Raw genomic sequence first — 23,792 nt, forward strand, 5'->3', positions numbered from 1 at the left:
AATCTTGGAAGTGTAATCCTGAATGGTCGTCAATGAAGAACACACTCATGTGTCTTTTCTACCCATTTCTTTCTACAAGCACTGATCCATCCAATGATTGCTCCTTTTGCAGCAACATTAGTGTCAACTTCAGGAAAACATTGTGAGTCTAGTGATATGGTTTATAAATTTGCAGGCCTAAGTGTGTGCTGATCTCCCTGGACTGATGTCATCATGTTTGACAGGGCATTCCACCAAGCGGTGTGAGTACACATAAGGACCTATGGTATATAACTGCACACATTTGCACGTCTCCACAGCTCTCCTTCACAGACAGCACCTTGTGTATTTACACCTGCCTGCCACACACACACACACACACACACACACACTATTTAGCACAATAGTCCATTACTGGGTGTCTCTGTTCCTTGCAGCACTCCTGGTCCCTTGCTGAGTCATTTGGTGTGGCCCGGGATTGGGGTTTTCCACAGTAACAAGAGAAGTCGTAACACAACCGGCCCTTTATTCCTGATGCCCACTGAGCCACACAGCCACAAAGAGTGCTATATTTGTTACGCACAAAACATGCTTAAATGAACAATGTCTCGCTAATGTGAGTCTGCTGATGCTTCGGCCTCGCTGAATTTGATGTTGGGTGTGCACACACGCTCCTGTAGGTGAACATGTGTGGGTGGATGTTTGTGTGCACATGCCTCAGGCTCACGGGGCTTCTCATTAGTCCTCTGCACCGCTCAGAACAAAAGGTGTCCTGACTTCAGCGTACACGCAATAGCAGGAAAGCAACGCCACGATGTGTATGTGTCTGTTTCTCTGGGGTGTGTGTATTTTCCAGAGGCTATAACAGCAAGATTACGACACAACCAGAAACAGATGAGCTTAACAATTAATGGTCTGAACCCAAAATAAATCGCAGCCGACTGTCTAGTACTAAGAGGCATTATGAGAAAACAGGAGCGCTGTTTCAAAAATAGCAACTCAAGTAAAACACAAGGATTACAAAAAATTTATTCTTCTTTTTTACAACTGTAATACTGTACACGGTTTCAACAAATATATAGAATACAATGAAACTAAGCACTTATTCTTCATGTTAAACCATGCAGATCTGTTCAGTCTGTGACAAATGTATTCAAAGCAAGTCATACAATGCCATCAAAAGTGACTCCTGTTTCAGCAGCATCAAAGAACACTGGAAAATATTTAATAAAGAAATATGAAGAAATTTCATTAAGGCACAAAGGTGTCCCAGCTCCAAAGTTTCTGTCCAAAAAGCATTGCATAGGAGTCTCCATATTGACCTTGAGCAATGAGGTCACGACAGAAAAAAACAACTTTATCCATTGTTCCAGTATATCAGATTTATATATGTTGTATGAAAGCATGGATAAGTTCATGACAGAAGAAATAAGAGCATTTGAGACACTTTCTCAGTCTTTTGATCCATATCTGCCGATGCTGTGCACCGTAGAATGAAGGCTGTGGACCTTTCTCCCCTCTAATTGGTTGGCTCCCAAGAATAAGAAAGTCTGGATAAAAACAGAACATATTCAGTATTCGTTAGTTAATTTATAGACTCCACGCTGGGGCAGCTGATGGTGTTAAACAAAGTGCATTTGTAGTGAGTTATATTACGCTGTTACCACGGCTACTAAGTTAATTTGGGCGCTTGACTTCTGCAGCTCTCTTAAGGAAGCAACGCTGTGGATTCCTCGACTGTGAGCTCATAGTTCAGACTCTCATTTCATGAACATTTGAGATTTCACTTGACCAGTTTCTGTAAATAAACTCTGTTGTCATGTCAAGATTTCACTGACTCTGCCCTAAATGTTGAAAAGACGCATGGGAGGTACTTAGCTCTGTCTTCTCCAAATGTCCATCTGTCTTCATGTCGTCTAAACACATGAGAGTCTCTCTCTCTATGTATGTGTGTGTGTGGTTAAAAATACTTGACTGCCTGGTGAGGGAGAGGCAGGCAGATGTTATTTGGAGGCTCACATTGCATTGTAATTATGTCCTCCAGTGAGAGTGGTTTGTGTTCGAAGCAGGCCGAGGTGCAGTGAAGGCAGATGGCCGCAGTGAGGAAACACTGGGGTGACTCTGACTCAGTGGAACATCTAAACACTGAAGTGGTACTTGTAAATAACCTTTAGCGGGAGCTTAGCTTGAGGCTTGAGTGCTTCCCAGCCAAGTGCCACCTCATCCCCAAGAGTGTGGATGTTTTCATTCCAGCCAATCACTGCAATAACTTGTTCCATTAGCACCCTTCAAACCACACAAGTGGGATTAAGTGTTAAGTCAGGTGTTACAGAGTTTGGATACTTATTAGGTCTTGGATGGCAAGTGTTTGAAACCTCTGGCTAGCGAGAAAAAAAAAAGTGTGTTTGGGTAAAAATGTGTTTGGATGATGCATGGGCTCTGGATTCCAAGTTTGAAGTTTGCCACCTCCACCCAAAGTACAGGATATCTAAGTCTAAATGGTAAATAAATAGTAAAACTCTTCCCAATCCAACACGCCACGTTCTGACGTCAGTTTCACCTCCACCAGAGGTGAGGGCTTACCTTCATCGAGTCAGAGCTCCTCATCCTCCCCGGTGCTGCCCAGGTGCGCAGTGGACAGGTGCCTCTTCCTGCCGCTCTTCACGGCCTGCAGGTTCTTGTAGCGCACCAGCGCCAACGCGATCTCCGCGTTCCACGCCGTGCCGTCCTGCGGACACCGAAAGTCGATTTCCTTGCCCGTAGCCATGACCACGGTGAAGTACACCAGCCCTCGCTTGTACTCCACGCAGTCCACCGTGGCCATCCTCTCAAAGAGCAGCTCCTTGGCTTTGGAGCTCCACGCCGAACCCGGAGCATCACCTCTGCCTTTGCAGTTATGCAAACGCAGGCCTTCCTCGGTGAGGACGCAGCGCTTCTTCTTCCACAGCTGGAGCAGCCCGCTGCTGCGCTTCTCCAGCAGCCCGTCTCGCATCACTTTGGCCGGGAAGGACATGGTCACCAAAGTGTTCGGAAAGAGGCGCAACGTGGAAAACTTCGCGCGTCTCAAGATGAATCCATTAACTCTCGACTTTTGCTGTATCCTTCAGGGAAACATATCGGTTTGAGCTTTGGCATGAGTGATAACAGCTTACACAGAGACTACCACAGAGTCTGCGAATAAATCCAGTCCGTGCGTAATGACGACACGCCGCGGAGGTTGGACGGTTAGTCTGCCTGGATATGTTTGAACATGCCCGACCTTTTTCCCCTTCCAGCAGTAGCACCCCGCCTCCTATCAGTGACGGCAGAAGGAGATCCAGGTTGTTTGTGAAATTCCCTGTAGGAGTGTGTACGTGTGTGTGTGTCTGTCTATCTGTGTGTGTATGTGCGCACTCAGACTGCTGGTTTTACAGCGTTTGCATTGATTATGTGCTGACAGGAGCCCAGGTACAATAGGTAAGTTTAGCCACCTCCCACTCAGGCCTTTATTGCACCTGTTGTGAATAAAACGACCACAGTAATAAAGTTGGAAGTATTAAGAAACTTAAAAATAAATAAATATATATAAATAGCTCCATTAAATCACATGTAGCAGTCCTTTTAAATTCCACAAAAACTATTTAGGACGTGTTTCTTGTCTCTGTGAGAGCAGGAATGTGAGTGGGAGGATGAAAGTTGTGTAAAGAGGTCAAATGTTGTGCTGTGTGCATGCGTGAGAGAGCTAACAAAGAGCCAGGAAGAAAAGTTTTTGTTGAAGACAGGATAGGATGACTAATAATTATTGTGCTTTGGAAACTATTACTTGGATTATTTAGAATGAAGGCCTGGGTTCAAGTCGATTTCAGTTTCCTCACATTACACATGAACAACATGTACTCACATATCATTGGCAGTCTGGCTAATTAGAGAGACTGCTAATTTCCATCAAAGCCTTTCAGATTTCTCTGAGCAGTTACTTCATCTTATCTAACCTCTGATGAGTTAAATTATGTATTTAAATTTCTCTTTCGCCTCCTGAAAGTTGAGCTTTGTGGGCGGAGTAAAGCTGCAGTGCCCCCAATTTTACAGGATGCAGCACTTATGTCATTTATTCCCAGCAGTGTGCGGTGTGTCACCGCAATGCTATGAGAGGAATGGATGCAATGCACATGTGGCATCTCTTGAAACTTAAATGTGGACTGTCATGTACTAATTTAATTCACTTCCTGATTCCTTGTACACATGTACAGAGAGAGAGAGAAAGAGGGACAAGGAATTTCACTGATGTGCTCTTATGTAGTTTTGGCACCAATAAAAAATAACAACACTAGAGCCATTATTTTTCCATTTTTATTTCATAGGCTATATCATGCTGTTTAAAAAGCATGCTGTACAAAATACAATGAGCATTTACTGTGTAATACAGACAGTTGTGTATCTTATGATGCTGAGATTGCATTTTGCAGAACAAAACCATGTTACAATAAGCATGTGCAAATTACCAACGCAGCTTTAAAGAGATTGGGTAAAACGCCATTATTATGTGTTGTGTCTGTATCAAGATTGACTGTGACAAATGTAGTTGGCCAAAAGGGGCGTGATGGTGTTATCTTCTTGCCTGTACAGTTTATATAAATGCAGCTTTCTGTCAAGCATGTGTCTGTTGGGGGGTAACAGCCTGCAGCGGCCTGCCCTGTGCAGAAAGAAGGCAGTAGTGCAGTAATCTGGAAACTTGTCAACCCAGTGACAGTCTCTATTGGGTGTGTGCCAGCGCTCCGGCTCCCGCTCCAAACCCAAATCCCTTGGGACCAAAGTTTTTGCCGTAACAGCCTGTTGGAAACAAAAGATATCACCATAAAACTCAACACACTTTGGTATCAGCATCACATCCTTTAGATGACCCTAACTGGTGTGTGCCAAACAGTCTGCGATGCTTGCTTAGCCAGCTAAACCTTGGCCCGACCAATTTTAATTATTTAAATGAAACTTTCGTTTAAATGTTTATTTTAACTCAAATTTTTTGTCCTTGTGGTTAGACAGAAAACACCCAGACTGTCACGAGAGCACTGCTGATAGTACACATCGCTATTGCACGACAGCTAAAAAAATAAACCTTTGATTTCTTCTTTGACCGATACATTGAGCGCAGTAGGCTACAAAGGTCACAAATGGGGTCAGCATAAGCAAATTAGCCAGTGCACTACTTCCTTATCCTTGTTCAGGTGGTCACTAATTTTAGGTTTACACATTGCTAGAGCAACCAAACAGTTGCACCAAACAAAGTCTTCAGTAGGGATCTTTTATTCCTTAATATTTACTAACTGCTGTGTTGCGTACTGCACCTGAATAATGCTGTCTAATAATGATGTAAATGTTAGCTACACGCTGACATCATATAAAACACTGCATTTCACAAAATAGCCTCAAATGAAGAAACATTTGAATTCATTTCAACGCAATTGTAGTTCAGGACTATATTGAAATTCCCTGGGCTCATTTTTTATAATATATACACAGCACACCACAAACAGACACAAACAGACACACCTACAGGATAAATATGTTCATATAAATACATGTCATGGTTTGTGGGTTCTGGTTTTGTTTTGGTTCATCCCTGTATGTTTTCCTCCTACTTCTGCTGTGATTTGTAGGGTTTCACGTCCCATTTCTGTGACTTCCTGTTTTATTTTTTAAATCATCTTTCCTCGTGTTATTACTTCCTCTGTATGTCTGTCTCCCTCCTTTTGTGATTGCCCTGAAGAGCTTCACCTGTGTCCTGTGAGTCACCTGTGTCTTGTCTCCCCAATCGGTGCTGAGGGTATGAACAGTCTTGTCTTTGCCAGTTTGTCCTGTTTGATTCCCTCCTGTGTTCCTGGCCTGTATCTGCTAGACTTGCTCGACTTCTGTTTCTTTTTGCTCCTCTGGTTCACCAGGTTTGTGTTTTGGTTGTTTTCTCACCTGATGTGTTTGTGCATGTGGATTTTTGGTTTTCTCAGGATTAGTCACTTCTGACAATCACATGGACTTTTTAAAGTTGGAATTTTCCCGAATCGCTGACGATACAGCTATATAAACAAGTGAGTTAATGAAAGTAAGGTTAACCTGGCACATGACAAACTGTATTAATACTATGACATATTTCTCCATATGCAGACAAACAAAACTGCTCTTTTTACAAATGTATGCCAGCTTGTGTTGCTCCAGTAGCTTCCTGTTGGCTAGTTCATTGCTCTTGATGGACAGTGCTAATTATCTGTATTACCAATGCTGCCCCACATAGCAACAGCTTTGAATTCCACATCAGCTTATTGTCAAAAGGAGCATTTGTGGTTGATGTTAAAAAATCATCTATCAAAAATCATGGATCAACATTTTATTGCTGTAAATGTTAAAAAGATTTTATTAAACAATTAAATCTTTTTAATTAATTAGACCGAAATGCAACCGTTTCATCAGTGTTTGCTGAATGCATGCATTTTTAAACATGGATACCTGAGTGGGACCATCGGAGCCCAGAAAGTCTACATTAAGCACCATAAGCAACATTTGTGAAGCAATTGTGAATTGGCTAAAATTAAGCTGTACTTTAAGATGATTAAACAAGTGTTTCACCAACATTTCTTCAGTGTTTAATCAGCCAGGAAGTAACTCAGACTGGCTGATTCAGTGACTGTTTTGATTAAAAAGAACTGTAGCTCAATGAGCTGGAAGACTTGAATGTACCCAGACACGTGGGTGTCGTGCAGTTACTTCCTGCTTTGACTATAAACTTAAAATCGATACATAGAAAAGTTTGATTCAGAAATGAAAAATAAATTTCTAATGCTGCACCAATTTTCATTTTAAACCATGATTTTATAATAAAGTAAAAAATACCATTATTCAAGGGACAGCACCACAACTATATGAGCCAGAGAAGTGCTCTTAGATAATGTATTTCTTTGCTGTACTGAACCAAAATGACCAATATGTTCTCAATTCAATACTTAAAGAACAGAGTTTTACAAGCTCTTGAGCAATGTCTTGTTTTGACATTTTTAGTGTTTGGTACTAATGGAAAGGTTTCAGTGCCAGTGGGCCCTCTGCTGTATTCTTGTGTTTATTACAACTCATTAACTCACTCAACAGCCACTAAACATGAGACCTCGCAGTTCCTACTCTTGCCAAAAGTATCATTTAAGCCTGCAAATATTTAGGACTGTTATTGCATCCAGCCAATTTCCCCTTATAGTTTGAGTTGTGCAAATTTTCATTTTGAGAAGTGACACAGCACAAATTACTTTATGATCCATCACTTATTTTATCTTTCAGTAAAGGCAGCCTGAGCCAAATTAGATGACTGTGGCGTATATTGCCTCACGTTGCCATTAAAATTATTTAAGGAGACCAAATTAAGAAAAATGCATCCTATGAAACTGCAAAACTTTGTCATCTATGGTATTAAACTTGCACATCACTTTAATTTAAGCCACCACATTACGCTATAGAACCAGGTTAAATGTGTGTTGTGTGCTCGTTCATGTCACAAGACTTGTGTGAACGTATAGGTGTGCTCTATGCTACGTATTTGCTCTTGTTGTGAAGGCAGTAGTTTTACCTTTGCAGTAGATTTCTCCGTCCTTGTCGGCTAATGTGGTCGACTCAAGGCTCTTCCCACATTTGGCACAAGTGAAACATCCGATCTTATGCCATGACTGTGAATACATAAAGGTCCGTTTTAAAACCGCGGTGCTTTCACACGCGTGCACATGTGTGCGCATGTGTGGGTTTCTCTTACACTTCCAGCGCCGATCACTTTCTCAGCAGCGTACACGGCCTTGCCACAGCGAGGGCACCTGTCTGACCCTCCGAACTTCTGAGCTAGCTTAGAGGGGTTCGCGTTGGTGGTTGGACGATGAGGACCAGGTCTGATGGTGGAAGAGGGGAAAAAACATAGATGAAAGTCCTTAAACAGACATCAAGAAGAATGTTTGTGTGTAACTCACTCTTCATGTGTGATGCCCAGAGCCTCTCCTTTGTCCATGTTGAGGACCCCTGCTCCCTGGCCGTAACCGTAGCCTTTTGGCCCGTACTTCTTTCCGTAGCATGCCCTGCAGTAGATCTCATCCATATGAACCGCAACCGTTGTGCTGTCCAAATTCTTCGCGCACACCACTACACACACACACATATTATTGTTTTGCATATCTTTGTACATGTTGTTGAGCACATTCATGTATTTAGATAGGCCCCGAACTGTTTCCTTTTATGGAACAGTTCTTTTGAAGAAACATGTTCTCATCTAAATTCCATCCCTGGAATGTTTGATTAAAATACGGGAACACAAATAACTTCACTCAGAACTTCTTGAACCTACGTCTTATCAAGCTGACATGAAGGAAGAGGTTTTTTTTTTTTTAGACTTTCACAATCGCTTCAGTTTGTTTTAATCGTATAGTTACAAAACTACAAAAAACAAGTTTGTTCTAAGTGGGATGAAAACATCCAGGACCATAATTCCTTAGTGAGGAATTTAAAGAATGTCTAAACAGTGCAAAGCTTTCACATTAATTTGTCTGTAGCTAATCTCTTGTCCTTCAGTGTCTTACAAGAAAAGTAAAATGCACTGTAATCATGCTTCCATCACGTTTAGAGCAGCCAACACTTTCTCCTCGTATGTTATTGTATTCTCCATGTACGCTATATGATAAGAACAGATTAGGTTAGTATTACATTAAAGCATAATGACAAGGGTCAGCAGTTCAATGGTTTCCACAGTGACAATCTCAGGAAACGGCAAACGGCTAACTCACGGCACAGGAAGCAGGACTTGTGGAAGCTCCTCCCATCACAGAGCACCTCTTCTGCAAAGTAAACGGTCTTTGAGCAGCGGCCACATTTGTTTCCTCCTCCTAATGGCATCCTTCTGTCATACAGTACGAACAGAGACACACACTGTGGTTAGTCTGATGTGTACTGACTTTTCCAAATCTTAATTGTTTAAGTCTAAAGATTTGCCACCTTAACAACAGTCAATATGTTCATCCCAGAAGTATCTGCACTTCAGAAAAGGACCGACAGTGAATAACATGATGGAAAAGAGTGACAGTGATCTTTCTGTAACTGCTTGGAAGGCTTTTAATTGTTGAGGAAGAAGGCCTTAAATTTAGAAAAGAAAAGATAACTGGACCAATGAAGTTCTTTCCACAACCATCAAGAGTACAAATACAAGAGTTTTTTGCTGTAGTTGTAAGAATCCCATTTAAACATCCATATTTGGCTGCCTGTGACTCTGGTGTAGTCAGACCAAGCCCAGAAATGTCATTCCTGCCAGTTCTCTGTGGTTTCTGCAAAGAACCAGCAGCTCAGCATTGGAAATATACAAGAATTCCTTTTTTTTTTTCATTGAAGACTAAGGGATGGATGAAAGTTGCTCTCGAGTTAAAACTGGATGCAGTCAGTGTGAGAGTAATGTGAAAGCGTGACTTTCTGAGGAGTTTTGAAGTCGATGGGATGTGAAAAACCCTGGCAGCCTGCCTGTTTCTACCCAGTCCGTATCCCTGCGTGACCCTCCCTGTGCTTTCTCGCATATCCACTTCCACATTCCTGCCTATAAGCGAGCCTTTCCAACCTCCCTGCCCGTGGCTCACACCATCTCCTCTCGCCTGCCCGTCTCAGTCTACGTCACTTCTTCAGACTGCACCCCTTACTCTACTTATATGTTTGCTTTATTAGGCAGGAAATATGTCTACAACTGCGCCAAGGTCGGCTCCTTTTTTTTTTTTTCCTTCTTCTTCGTCTAGTGGTCAGTAGGTGGAGCTGAGATGTCAGACTGTTAAAGTGTTAGGCTGTTTCCTATCACATTTCCTGTTCTTTAAAGCAAATATGAAATCAATGATCAAATGATTCGCTCAGAGAAACTCCCACAAATCAAGCTTAACTGGTAGCAGAACGGTACTTAATAGGAACATGAGCTCATTTTATGACATGAAATTATAGGTCAGAGTGAAGTAGGAGTGGTTTGTGTCTGGCTGCCCTTCCTTCATTCTAACTGTTTCAGGCTATTTTTGGGGGGTTTAGACAAAGGCCAGACGGTAATGAAAATAATGAAAAAGAAGCGTTCTCTCAAAATATTTTCTGGAATTTTACACGAATACAACCACAGGTGATAAATTCACTACATGCATGTTAGTGTTGCAAATACGTTCTTCATACATATAAGCTTAACATACATACATCAGCTGTCCTGTATATTCAGTTTTCTGCACCCTGTTCTTCACATGCAAGTGTTCCTACCGAGGCAAGCTAGTTAATGAAAAACTTTTACTTGATCATCTCTGCCTTTGCTTTTTTCCGACTGTCTTGTAGCTCTGGGTACAGGGTCCATTATAAGAAAAATATATAAATTCTCAAATTGAGTCGCTACAACGCAGAAGAAACATGAACTGAGAACATTTCAGGGAACCTGTGGTTAAGCAGAGGAAAGTGAAAAGGCCTTGATTATTAGTGTCCTGTTGCAGAGTATCCATCCTCACAGCCACAAACAACACTTGGCATTTCCAGGACTCTATCACGTAAAGAGCAGCTCGTGTATGTTGCAGCCCTTTAAGTGCAACCGAATGCCAGTCTAAACAGAAATGGCAGTCATATTTTTGTAGCGAAAAACACTATTTTAGAGCTTTACAGCAGCCCAGCTTCAGAAAATAGCACTTGAATGGAAGTCTGAAGTCTCAAATAAGTGTTTTTATGTCATTTCGCAGGAGTTTTTGAGGCGACAAGCACAGAGCAGAAGAAGAGAGAGAGGTTTAAAAGCTTGGATGTGACCTGAGGGTCACGATGTGAATGGACTCGCAGCTCCAGGACTAAATCACAAGGTGAGGAAAGGAATTTGAAGAATATAGTGAGTACTTTTTGTCAGGTTGGTGAATGTATATTTAGATTTGTAATGAAAATGGCTGCTAGGACTTGTTGTGACAGGTCATCTAACAGGACAAGATGGAGAGGACGATAAAGGACAATACAGAGGAGGAGAGAAGGTGATCGTTCTCACTTGGCAGACTAAAAGGTTACTGGAGACTAGGTTGAATTTGTTTTTAAAGAAATGACGCAAATGGGAGGACGTGCCAAATTATTTTCAGTGCATTCGTGAAGATGAGTTCTGTCGTATGATAGTGGTGGCTTTGCAAGTTTAGACATGCTGGGATGCAGACAGTTATGTAAAAAGGCTTTATTAAAGCTGCGTGAAGGAGAGGTAATGAGTCCTAACTCCTACAAATGAGGAAGTCTGTTTATAAATTAGATGTGATTCCATGTGACATCTGTGTGGTTCGGGCCGAGGGTTATTTTGTTTTTTATCCAACAGTTCTTTTAGTAATTCTATGTTGCTGTTTAACTGTTCACCTATTTGCTAACTCGAGCTGAATGGGAAATAAATGTACACCGTGGCATCGCGGTGTTGTGTCTTTTTCCCACCATGCATCAGCGAAATAGGAAATTGGAAAGCAAACAGAAAGCAGGAAGCCTAAGCAGTCGGTAATACACTTGCATTACCTACCTGTAGATGCTGTCAGTCAGTGGTGATGACTTCAGCGGTGAGCTTGGACTCCCAGATCGCAGTAGCGGCAACGCAGCGTTGGGCTGTATTCAGGAAACCAGCAGTCCAGAGTTAGGGGAGTGGAACTGCAGTTTTAATCTGCAAGCGAAGAATAGCTTTAATTACGAACCTGAATTCTTGCTGTGTACTGGTTGTTCCAGTGAACTGTTAGTCAGCCAGAGTGCTGGTATGTGCCTTTCCTCTCGGACTAAATTCCAGATGTGCTGGAAAGGAGGAGCTTCTGTTGTTGCTGCTCCAGTCAGCAAACTTTTAGTGTGTTGAAGAACAGGGGAGTTCCTGAAGTGAGACAGTGAGGGTGAGAGAAAGGGGAGGAGGGAGAGAGAGAGAATTGGGAGGGACCTTGCATTGTAAAACTGTATTGTGTTGCCCAGCAGAGTCATTTTATGAACGATTAGAGGTACCAAAAGTGGAAAAAGAAGAACCATTTCTTTCTAACTCTCTGGGTTTGGTTACAGTTTGTATCTTACAGTTTGCACAAGGCCTGACCTTCATGTTGTCAGACATTTGCAGGAATGTCAACAAACAGCCAGACTGTATAAACTCCACGTTGCTGAAGCTGTTTTTATAACGTTTAGATTCTCTGTATTGTGTAACATCCCGATCTCAGATTAAAAAACAGAGGGAGGATGTTTTTTCTTGCAGTGAAAACACATAACCCTGTTTTCTTTATATATTTTCTTAAGCAGCATTAAGAGTAGGTACCAGTCCGTGTGTACAATAATCTGTCAGCAGACTTTTGTCTGAATATCAATATTTTTCTTTCTCTTCCATGCTTTATCTTTTGAGCCAGTAAACTCATCACACTGGCTTTTTTGTAACTCAGTCAAGATCTTAACCTTAAACGGATAATAAATTTAAAGAGTCTTTATTACCACAACACTACATGACCTTTAGGCCCCAGCTGTTAGAGTTTCTTCAAATATGCTCAATGGGTGAGAAGGAATTAATTGAAATAAACTGAAGCTACTCACTGGTACAGACGGAGGAGGAAGAAGAGTGGATGCTGAACATTCATCTCTGCTGCCATCATGTGGCCTTTGAGGCTACTGAACACCAGAACAAAAGCTGAGAGGCCTGCATACAGACCATAGACTGGAATAGAAAGAATGCTTTCTTATACAATCTATGATGCAGAAGACTGTACTCTTTATGTTAACATGTAGTATCAACAGAGCCAGCAGGTTTACAACTTATCATCAGCACTGATCAGTCTTCAAGTAATTTTCTTAGTTCATTGTTTTATCAGTTAAGGGTCAGAAAATATGGAAAAGTTTCCAAATTGATAAAAAAAAAATATCTTCTCAAAGGTTTTGATTTAACCAGCCAGCTGTCCAAAGTTATATTCTCATCTGTTATAGATGCCTACAACTTTTTGGTCCTTTAGGTTTAAAAGAACAACAACTTTTTAAAATTCCTCTTAACTTGTTTTCTGTAGCTCAATTAGAGCTTCTTCTCTGCTCTGCTTCATAAAATTGAAAGGTTTATGTATAAGCGGATATCAATCACAAACAGGAAGGATGATATCACCAGTCTTTGTATTCATCAGAAAAAAAACGCTAAAATTATTCAGCAACCCAATTGAGTACTTTTTTCCCTTCAAATATTTGCTTCTTTCTGATCATTCAATGCTAAGATTGACAATTTCAGTTAGTTTTTTTTCCCCATTAAAACCTGAACATCTCTATTTTTGGACTGTTGGCTGGACAAAACCAAAAATCTTTAGCTCGAGGAAACTGGGTGAAGCATTTTTTTAATTCTTTTTTTTTTGTTCATCAAAAAAGTAATCAGTAACTGAACCACTAGTGAATATGTTATTACTCACAGCCCTTCATTCTATGTCGTCTTTGTACCGATTGTGGTGGTTGTTTCTCGTAAATTACACCGACAGTCTTGACCACACACAATAACAACGGAAAAGCCGTAGTCAACAATGAGAGCTGACGTTGTCTAGATGTGTTTTTTTGGTTTATTTTTTCCTGATATTCAGCATTGATTGACACAGATGTGCTGCATTTTCCACATTTTTCAGGCTGCATTAATGAATTTAGAACTTTAAACTGAAAACCAAGAGTAGTGATTGTAAAAATTGTAAAAATTTCTTATATTAACAAATATATCCCCCAAAAAAGCAAATAATCAAAGATGGATTTATTATACAAATTTGAACGGTCACATATTGAAATTTCTCACATTCAGTCTGTAGACATTTAAAGCAAATATCATTCCAATCATTCACTGGCAGCCAAAACCGCTGTGATTCTGTGATATGCACGCACACAAGTCCTGATGAAACATGTTGTATGCTGTATAATGCCTCGGCAGCCTCAGCTTCTCGAAACAAGTTAGAGCTGTGGGAAGCGTGGCCTCTATTATTTCAACCTTCATCTCGGTGGCGGGCACCTCCCACCCGATCCAAAACTTTACGAGGCTCTTCAGCTCAGCAGGCGACGCTGTGTTGAAACGGAAGCAAATCAGACGACACGTCTACTAAACAGACAGCAGCTTAAGAAAACAGTAAAAAACAGTGAGACGTACCATTTTCAATAAATGTTTTCAGGTAGCCAGACACTCGACCTACGTCCTCCACATCGGACTCATCATCTTCTTTAACGGTGTAGCTCTCAAAGATGACAGTTATGGATAAAGGCCATACGATGCAGTCCAAGATCATCTGAAATCACATGAAACTCCCCATTTATACGAAGGAGAAGGAATTTTGCTGAGTTTAGATGTGTGCTTGTTCGGGTACCTGAGCTGTGACTTGTGTTTCTGACTCCCTCGGGAACAAGATTGGGATTACATCTCTCCTGGACATGAGAAGTGGCCACAGTCCTGTCTCTTGTAAGCCTTTTCGGAGCTGATTGACTTGACGCCTCGTTTGCTCGATAACCTGCAATGCAACAGACACTTAATTCACCTGTAATCCTCTGACTGTTGCCATAAACAGGACATGAATGAAATAACTGGTGAAAGTTTCAGTACAGCCAGATGTGTAGAGCGTATTCTCTGATGTCACCACAACTGCAGATGTTACAAGCAACTTTTAAATGTCGTGACACTTTATAATGCCAAAATGAGCTCTTAGTTATAATCCAGGGACACAGCTGGATGTTGTAGAGATGTATATGTTGGTTGTTTGGATTTATCTTGTTGGATTCTTTTGCTGATGATGGTGCAGAGTGACGTCCAATGGTTGTGGGCTTAAATATTTTTTTTAAATCATTCAATTTTAATGTAAAGACAGGCTTGAAATACATGCTTATTGATACAGCTTAGATTTTGCCCATATTGACAAGGAAGCAGACTTTTATGTCGCTTTTCCTTCTTTACCTTTTTAACTGCATCAGTAGTTATTATACAGTCGTCCTCAAATGTATTCAGACCCTTCTATTAAAGAAAATGCAAAATTCACAATAGTCACTCAAATAAGATGAAACTGAAAAAAGTAATAATAAATAAAAATTTGCTAAATTCTAATTTAGTGAAATAGGACATTGCTTTTGAATTGTGCTTTCAAAATAATATTTTAAAAAAACAAACAAAACTGTCCCGGACAAATAGGAGCACTTTGCTGATGAGCAGTGGACCAAAATACCTGTCAACAGGTGCAGAAGTCTGATTGGGAGTTACAGAAAACACTTGATTGCAGTAATTTACTCAAAGGGTTGTTCAGCAAAAAATTAGTTTACGGGTCCCATCATGCTTGTTTGTTTGTTTTTGTTTGTTTTTTATAAAAATATTTCTGTTGAACCACAATTCAAAAGCAACGTCATGATTTTCATTACATTTGTATTTATTACTTTTGTCAATTTCAACTTATTTCAGTCACAGCTGTTTTTTTTTCTTTCTTTAATGGGAGGGTATGAATACATTTGAGGACAACTGTATATATCTGAGCAGCAAAATCTAAATTCCAAATGACCAACGCCTTTATCAACAGTGTTTGAACAGCCTTAAGTAAATTATATTAAGAATAATAATGCAGGGATGCTTTTTTGAAGACATGGTAAAAATATATGTGGCGCATAAACAAGCAGGTTCTTTTTTTTGACTGCAGTATGCAGAAAGTAACATAGAATAGACAGAAGTACTTTGTTATTACAGCATGCAAGAGGAGCTTTTCAGACAGCCATTTCCTGTTGGTGACATTTGGTGCTGGCAGATTCCACGTCAGGCAGAGCTGATGGATGGAGTCAGATTCTTTTAATTCGCCCTCTCCATCAAGCTGCAGTAAAGCATAATGGAAAACACATTTTATTCATGCAGCATGCACAGAATAAATTAGATTGATTGCAGTTTTATGAGTCCAGGGCATCAAGTAACAGATGGAGCTGTTGGAGGCTGAAATAAACGTCTTGTTTTGTGCGCTGACCTCAGTTAAAATCGCCACTCACCATTTTCACCGCGTCCCGGACGTCGAGGTCCGGACAGTCCTGCACCGTCACAGGAGTCGTCTCCTCAGAACCTCCAAATAGGATGTGAATAATAGCCGGGCTGAGTCCAGGGAAACTCGGGCCGCGATGTAAGAAGGAATGACCGATCATTCGTCCAGCTACAGCGAACATGTTGCTGTTGAGTAGTTCTTCCGAAACTGAGGGGATTTGGTGATCAGGTTCACCTTCAAAGATTTTGGTGATCGCAACACTTCCTGAAACAGTAATAGACTGAAGGTTAGGAGGAAATTAAGGGCACAAGCTTGACTAAAAATGAATAAATCAGTCTATGAAAAAACTGCTGTAGAGCAAAGTCAACTGTATTAAATGTCGAATTGTAGATTTCATTTTTTTTAAACAAAGTTTTAATTAGACCCAAAGCTCACCTTAAATAATATTTGTTCTTTGCATGATTTGTGTTTTTCTAAGATTAGATTATTCACATTATTAGAGCTGCTACATATATGTTTCTTATAAATGAGTGAATAACTAAATAAGTGGTGCTAAATACTTAACACAACTTGCTTTAGTTGTCGTACTTGTAATTTAGAAAACTGTTTTTGACAGCAAATGGCAGACGTACTCACTACAATGATGTGAAACATAAAAACTATACAGTTACATGTCTAAAATATCACTCTTTACCACTTTAGACTGTGTCCTCTTTTTTTTTTTTTTTCCTCGTGTGCCATGAAGACAAGCTGAGTCAAATGTTTCTACAAAAAAATACTCAAAAGGGCACAAATTCAAGCTGCAAGCTATCCTAAAGGTCAATGAGGACGTTTAAACACTTTCTAACTTCACAAATACTACCTAGCGCTTAAAAAGTCTTGACGTAAAGCATCTATGCCCACATTAAAGCATCATCTAAACGATTTATGGATCAAGTATTCAGTTGGTTATATTTATGTTCAGTGGTCTGCACATTATTGAAAATGGTCTAAAGCCACTAGCATTGTTGTGTCTGTAGTTGTTGTTGTGTCTAACCTAAGTTTACATGGAATCCACTGATAAGTTTGAAAATCACCGTTGACATCATGTGTCGGTCGACCCCGCTTCCAGTTGCAACGTCACCTGTGGAGATACGCGCACTATTATACACAAATCACTACTAGTTAAGTTGTGTAATTTACTAGTAACTACCTTGAAGTTTGCAGCAAAGCGGGGAGGCCCACTGGACGTTGTCTCTTTGGTAAAATGTGAGTAAAGCTTGGTCTTGCTCCTCTTTGTCTCGCCTGATGTCCATGCTCAGAAACAGACGTTTTGAACCTCTGTTTCTGTGCAGAAGGTTTTGTGAAAACAACCAACCGGCTTGTTTCGGATCAGACACGGTTCTCCATTCTGGGACTGCACCGAAAATGTACAGTTAAAGTCATTTACTAGTTGAACTGAAAGGGGCTCACAGAACTTTGAGAGACACTTACGATTAAAGAAAAGATCAGATTAAAAGCATGTACACTACCTGTGGGGCTTTCTTTTGTTGCTTCCATCTCGGTAGGTAATGACATGTCAGTTATAAGTGCTCTGTTCCAACAAACTGGTAGATTCTGTGACCAAATCCACCTCAGACCAGTCTCCGTCTTTGAAGGTGTAAACAGTTCTGTGCTTAAGCAACCCTAGAAAAATGTGAAATTGCAGGGCTGCTGTTTAAGAGGTATGCAGCTGTGCAGCTTTTCTTGCAAGAGGAAAAAGATGATCCATGTTAGCCTATGCTCAACTGTTAACCTATTTAGATGTGGCCATTTGCTAAAAAAAAAAAAAAAGTCCCTTTAATAATGCACAAATTTGCATCTACCTAACCCTTGGGTTGACTAGATGAACATTATACAGTATAGCTTCCTTTAAAATTCTGAACTTACATTTTTTTTTGATTTATGAAACCTTTTTCTATGATTTGTGAAAAAGAATAAATGATGAAACATTTTTGTACATGGCCCTGCGATGGACTGGTTACCCGTCCAGGTGTCCCCTGCCTTCGCCCTAAGTCAGCTGGGATAGACTCCAGCCCCCTACGACCCTAGTGAGGATTAAGCGGTGTAAAGATGATGGATGGATGGATGGATTTTTCTACATTCCTGCTATGATTTATTGTTGTTATGCAGTGTAGGTGATGAACTAATGTCCATTAAGGGGAAACCTGCATATAGTTTACATGTTAAAGTGGAAAATTATGCTCAGTGTTCAGTAATGACCACATAAGGAACAAGGTGAACGTGATCAAAGGGGTGTGGTTTTCAATAAACAGCCTGTTGCACAAACGTGTCAGTTGACTAACTCTTAAACAAGATTATTTCCAATATGCATTACGCTCATTCAGTAAGAAAGAAACACATGCCTGCTGGGTGAAAAACATGCCAAAAAATGTAAAGCAAAGGCTGCTATTTTAGAGGTATGCAGCTTTTCAGCTTTTCTTGTGACACGTAAACAAGAAGGAAAAGAGGATGTTGATCCTTGACCGTTGGCCTATTTAGATATGCAAAAAACAAAGCACATGCTTCTACCAAAGCCTTGGGTAGAGTACCTGGACATAACTCTGTTTCCCCTTAAGTTATAAACTAATTCTGTTCCTTCTGTTTGTCATGCATTTGTTGACTTTACTAAAAATGTATTGTTGTTATGCAGTGTAAGTAATATATTAATGTCCCACGAAGTGAAAAATAATTTAAAATAGTCAACAAGAGTGATGCAGAGCATGTGATGATTTCCTGCAAATTTTAGGAAACTCATGATGTCCAGAGTTGTGGTTTTTAATGATTTCCATGTCCACATCCATTGCTTTTGCTCAACACTGAGTAATGACTGCATTAGGAATAAGAGGAAGGTGATAAAGGGGTGTGGTTTTCAATAAGCATCCTTTCCTGCAAACATTTTGATGGTCTAAGTCTTAAACAAGATTACTTCCCATATGGTTTTAGCATTACATATTTATCTACTTGTCGACCAAGAGAGAGCCCAGCCAGGTGAACAAGAAACATGTGGCTGCTGGACAATAACACGGCAAAAAAAGAACAGTGATGGTCAGAGAGAGGTTGCAGCTGTGCTTACCTGTGAAGAAGGTCCGTGTCCTGTTTGTCTCTTTCCATTAGTGCTGTGTGTTTTTTTTGGGGGGGTCTGGGTGGGAATTTCAACTCCCAATAGTCTAAGCTGGTTTTACTTGTCAGTACAGGTATTGTAGAGGCAGAAACAGTCCGGCAGCTTTGCCGAAGGCAGCCACTTTTTTTAAAGGGCACATTCTAGAGGTGACAGCTTGAAGATTCTGAATACTAGTTATGGGTCATAGCTTAGTAGAACTAACATTATGAACTAGAATTTACCAAAGTTACTTCAATGTTCTAAACATAACACTTTAAAAAGAAATTAAAAGTAATTACAACACTGCACAGGAGACACTATTTACAGCTGCTTACTTCTTCATGGTCGTCTTATTAAAGTCTACGCCCAACCAAAAAATCTGCTAAATGAAGAAAGTGTTTTTCCATTAACTTGTCAATCACCATTCTAATCCTGACTGGGACAGCTGGTGGGGAAAATGGGTGACTAGAATGAACAATTTTACACAAGTCACACACAGAATGCTATTTTAGTGTCTCTGTACACTTCGACTTTGCGACCCCACAAAATATAAGTTTGAGCGTATAACAAAATAATAAACATTCTCTGATTAATGAAGGATCAGGAGAAGAAACGCTTTGCTTGCCTTTCTTTTGAAAAAATAACATATGCAAGCTTTTTCAAGCATCACATCTGATAAATCCAAGAATCTCTGTATGTTTGTGTGTGTTTCTGCTTCAGACTTGTTTAGGTATTGCTGGGCACTGATGTTCCAACCAGGAGGCACTGAGAACGTTTTTATTCAGCATTACACTTTTTGCCGAAGGCATTTTTTGAAGTCAATAATGGGACTTAATTTCCTACCAATTACAAGAAAATGCTGTTTTCGACATTAGGCCAGGTTGCTGGATTATTACTTGTAAATGGCTAAATACGCACCTCATTTCTACTGTTTACCTTCTGTAACATATCATCTGCTCAGTGCTGTGACAATGTATTCATGTATTTTTTCATTGTATTGCGCAGGAAGATTACAGGACTGAAAGACATGATTATAAAGATAAAGACAAAGATGAAGGAGATGGACGAAAAGTTGAGAACAGCAGCAAAGATCATGGACCTGAAGGAAACTGCTGCAGTGGAGTCGTGACAGACATCAGCGTCTGGATGACAATAAAAGATGCTGAAATTGGAGAAAAGAAGATCTGCTCCCGTCACTGTCATCTCTCTGCTCTGGAGGAAAAGAAAACTGAGCAGATCAGCGCTTTTCAACAGAGCCTCAGCGCCCAGGAATAAGAATCAGAATGTGTGAGAGTCGCTGTTGATGAATCAACAGAGTCCAGCCGGCTGCAGAGCACTGAAAAGAGTTGGCAGAAGAAACTTGGCCCATTAACGATCGGCAGGGCCAACCAAAAAAGAAACGTAGATGTTCATTTGAACACCTTGGCCGAGCTGAATTAGTTGGAGTCAGCTCTGAAAAACAGCAAACTGGAAAGTAAAACTCTAGAAAAAAAAAAAAAAAAGACACCAGCTGAGAAAGAGAAGTTATCACAAGGAGCTCACAAAAAAAAAATAACAGAGGCTTCTGATGAAGGGCTAAATGCCATGAAGATGCTTTTGAAAGAGTTGGGAGAAGAAGGCCCAGCAGCTGGAGAAGGGAAAAGGAACAGAAAAGATCCTGATGGCAAAACAAAGGTTGTGGCTCCACCAAAAAGCAGAGGAACGAGGAGATCCAGCAACTCACAGAACTAAACATCCGGCCACAGGTACGCAGCTTCAGCTACCTTTGTAACATGTGGAACCTCGTTAAGGTTAAAAAGTTGTTTAAATGCAGACCATTTACAGTCGTCCTCAAATGTATTCATATCCTCCCACTAAGGAAGGAAAAAAACAGCTGCCAATGAAATAAGTTGAAATTGACAAAAGTAATAATAAATAAAAATTTAATGAAGATCATGACATTGCTTTTGAATTGTGGTTCAACAGAAATGTATATTTAAAACAACAACAACAACAACAAGCAAACAAGCATGATAGGACCCGTAAATAAATTTTGTTGAACAACCCTTTGAGCCAATCACTGCAATCAAGTGTTTTCTGTAACTCTCAATCAGACTTCTGGACTGTTGACAGCTATTTTGATTTTGGTCCACTGCTCATCAACAAAGTGCTCTAATTTGGACAGTTTTTTATTTTCTTTTTATTTTTTAAATTATTCTTTTCAACCACAATTCAAAAACAATGTTTTATTTCACTAAAGTATAATTTAGCAAATTTTTATTTATTACTTTTTTCAGTTTCTAGTTTTTTGAGTGACTATTGTGAATTTTGCCTTTTCTTTAATGGAAGGATATGAATACATTTGACTGTATCTAAGAATGGTCGTGCTGGTTTGGTATTTATATGATCGAACGTGGATTATATATGTGATAATGACATATGTACTTATATTTATAATATCATGATATTCATCTATTTTCTTAAACCTTTTCAAAGTGTGACTATAAAAACAACATCCGTCCTTGTCACGTCCACTTTTCCCACTGGTGCACTGTAAAATGAGACACTCTGAGGCCCTCTAGTGGTGACAGTTCAGTTACAGGTGGTGTGCAGTCATGCATAGTACAGAAACAAACTCAGGATGCTGACACACTTTGGCTGGATTTACATTTTCACAGAGAACTTCCTCTAAGCTGCAACAACATGCGGATGTTTTTTTTCTGTTCTGATCCGCGCTTCCCCTGTTTTGTTTTTCATCACTTAACGTTGCTCATCTCAATCAAGCTCCACATCTGAGGCCCAGTGTCCCAGACAGTCCACATGTTGGACTTGCCCCCTCCCTCCTCCGTCCTTCCATATGCCCCTTCTGGGTGACAGTGACACAAGTGTCCCATTGTCAAAACAGCGTCTGTCAGGGTCTGTCTCTCGGGGGAGGAGGAGGAGGAGGAGGAGGAGGAGGACATGCCTTGGGGGACATTAGAAGATTAGCTATGACATTAACCCCCCGCCCCTCAACACACACACATGCACACACACACCCCTACCCATAATCCTCTGTTACAAGTCACTTCCCGTTTCATAAGACAAAGCAACAGATCACATGTGTTGTTTTTTTTTTCTGCTCGTGGCTGAGTTTGGAGTATTGTGGGAGTTTTCATTTTTCAGCTGGGCGCTGATGAAACAGGACCAATGTGAGTATATGGAGGAGAGCAATGAAGTGATTGTGATGTACAGTATGAAGGGCAAACTGTTTGTGCTTGTATGTGGGGAAAAGAGGGAGAAGGAGGAGGGGGGTTTTTGTATACAGTATGCATGGGGGGAGGTGCTGTGCATTCTGGTCAACATACTGTGCTCTAATAACATGTACCAATTAATCATGGTTGGTTGATCAGTTTATGTATTTATTTGCATTATACAGTTTCGCTTCATGGATTTTCCATTATTTATGTATGTCTCCCGTAGAGACATCACAGACCAGGACGTTGCCTGATCAATATGTGATCAGGTAGAGAGCTCCACGGCTGGACTTCACTGCAAGAATCTTACAGAGCATGATAATAATTCAACTCCTTCGCAACACTAGATTCTTAGAAATGACCTTTTAGACAATAACTGAAGCTGATGAATGTACATTGTAAGAAAGAAAAAGGGGGCGTCATTACTGACATATTTAAGGGGTTGTGTGTCACAGTCTTCATTAAATATGCAGCACCGTCCCTTACGTCAGTGTGGCTAACTGTAAGCCAGCACAGCAGAAATACGAGAGGAGAGGGAATACAGAGATGTGGAGAAGGGAGGCGAAAGACAGACAAAGATGGAAATGTAGCTGCGGAGAGAATAGTGATTGAAAAGAAAAAAAACCCCCAAAAAAACCCAAACAAGCAAACAAAGAAGATCTGCATTAAAAAAAATAAATAAATCACAAAATAACCAGATTCCTTTTAGAAAAAACAAAACTTGAATATTCACACCGTCATCTCTGAGGCGCCCTGATTTTACAATTGTGTCTCTGTGTGTTTACAGTTAAACAGCTTTTTTTTCCGCCCCTGTAAACAGGATCTGATATTTTTAGTGGTTCGGCGACACGTGATGGGATTTTTACAGTCTGTGGTTTATGAGGAAGAAAAACCCAGTTTGGTGAGTTCAAGGTCAGGTCCAGAGCGTATATTGTTACCCTCAGTTTGTCAGCTGGGAAAAAAAACGATGTCAATAGAAGGTTTACTCAGCATGTGTCACTCCTCCTTGAGCTTCTCTCTTATTTCTTCTTCTTTTTTAAAATTTTTTATTTTTTTTTTAATCTCCCTTATTTCCCTCTCTGCCTGCCTTTTATTACAAGCGTGGGACAAATTAGAGGAGTGATGAATGGGTCTTTCCTCCTTCAGGGTTCTTTTTCATTCGCACACCGGCACAGATATAGGCGACAGATGCACGTGTGTGTGTCATGCACATTTATATTTGTCATCAACAGATCTATCATTAGCATAGTGTGTCTTTTTTTTTTTTAATTCCTTCTGTCCCCGACCACCAATTAGATCTCGAAAACCCACATGATGGGTTCAGGCGTTTCACATTTGTGGCTACATCTGCTTAATTACCATGTATTACTCACACTATAGAAGCAACCAAGAGTACACACACACACACACACAATCACAGAGAGACACACTCATCCAGCTAATGGATCGGCCTGTCTTTGCTTGCTGGGCTTATATTTCACCAGCAAGAGGGAGGGAGCACAGCCAACAGGTCCATTA

General features: G+C 40.4%; 3 protein-coding genes across 8 annotated transcripts in view; 1 reads left to right on the plus strand and 2 right to left on the minus strand.

The window, feature by feature from the left end:
• Positions 1-983: 983 nt before the first annotated feature.
• On the minus strand, positions 984-20,169 carry phlda3 (pleckstrin homology-like domain, family A, member 3). 2 transcript variants are annotated; one of them, XM_008286151.1, is made up of 4 exons: positions 20,159-20,169; positions 19,989-19,995; positions 2,563-3,138; positions 984-1,529 (listed from the first exon to the last, which is right to left on the minus strand). In XM_008286151.1, exon 3 carries the CDS (start codon positions 2,990-2,992, stop codon positions 2,573-2,575), a length of 420 nt encoding a protein of 139 aa, XP_008284373.1. In that variant the 5' UTR covers positions 2,993-3,138; positions 19,989-19,995; positions 20,159-20,169; the 3' UTR covers positions 984-1,529; positions 2,563-2,572. The 2 variants fall into 2 exon arrangements, with proteins under 2 accessions (XP_008284373.1, XP_008284372.1); XM_008286150.1 differs by lacking the exons at positions 19,989-19,995; positions 20,159-20,169 and having other exon boundaries at positions 2,563-3,188.
• Positions 4,293-11,812, minus strand: csrp1a (cysteine and glycine-rich protein 1a). 4 transcript variants are annotated; one of them, XM_008286149.1, is made up of 8 exons: positions 11,664-11,812; positions 11,496-11,577; positions 9,272-9,278; positions 8,754-8,869; positions 7,947-8,115; positions 7,739-7,868; positions 7,559-7,655; positions 4,293-4,788 (listed from the first exon to the last, which is right to left on the minus strand). In XM_008286149.1, the coding sequence occupies exons 4-8, from the start codon at positions 8,860-8,862 to the stop codon at positions 4,712-4,714; spliced, it is 582 nt and encodes a 193-aa protein (XP_008284371.1). In that variant the 5' UTR covers positions 8,863-8,869; positions 9,272-9,278; positions 11,496-11,577; positions 11,664-11,812; the 3' UTR covers positions 4,293-4,711. The 4 variants fall into 4 exon arrangements, with proteins under 4 accessions (XP_008284371.1, XP_008284369.1, XP_008284368.1 ...); XM_008286147.1 differs by lacking the exon at positions 9,272-9,278 and adding an exon at positions 11,300-11,307 and having other exon boundaries at positions 11,497-11,812; XM_008286146.1 differs by having other exon boundaries at positions 11,496-11,812.
• A 1,968-nt stretch (positions 20,170-22,137) lies between the features above and the next one.
• nav1a (neuron navigator 1a) overlaps positions 22,138-23,792 on the plus strand; it is an 85,754-nt gene continuing 84,099 nt past the window's right edge. For both annotated transcript variants that reach the window (XM_008286152.1, XM_008286153.1), the window contains exon 1: positions 22,138-22,229. The gene's annotated coding sequence lies outside the window, so the exon portion shown is untranslated. The remainder of the gene's footprint in view (positions 22,230-23,792) is intronic.

Source organism: Stegastes partitus, unplaced genomic scaffold (assembly GCF_000690725.1).
Source record: "Stegastes partitus isolate 25-593 unplaced genomic scaffold, Stegastes_partitus-1.0.2 Scaffold435, whole genome shotgun sequence".
Taxonomy (NCBI): Eukaryota; Metazoa; Chordata; class Actinopteri; family Pomacentridae; genus Stegastes; species Stegastes partitus.

Bases quoted from the DNA above. Each gene is read 5' to 3' on its own strand.
- phlda3 (XM_008286151.1), bottom strand. From the start codon at position 2,992: ATGTCCTTCCCGGCCAAAGTGATGCGAGACGGGCTGCTGGAGAAGCGC.
- csrp1a (XM_008286149.1), bottom strand. From the start codon at position 8,862: ATGCCATTAGGAGGAGGAAACAAATGTGGCCGCTGCTCAAAGACCGTT. The intron at 8,116-8,753 runs GTGAGTTAGCCG...GTGTGTGTGTAG, and splicing joins CAAGTCCTGCTTCCTGTGCC to TGGTGTGCGCGAAGAATTTG. The intron at 7,869-7,946 runs GTGAGTTACACA...TTCCACCATCAG, and splicing joins CTGGGCATCACACATGAAGA to ACCTGGTCCTCATCGTCCAA.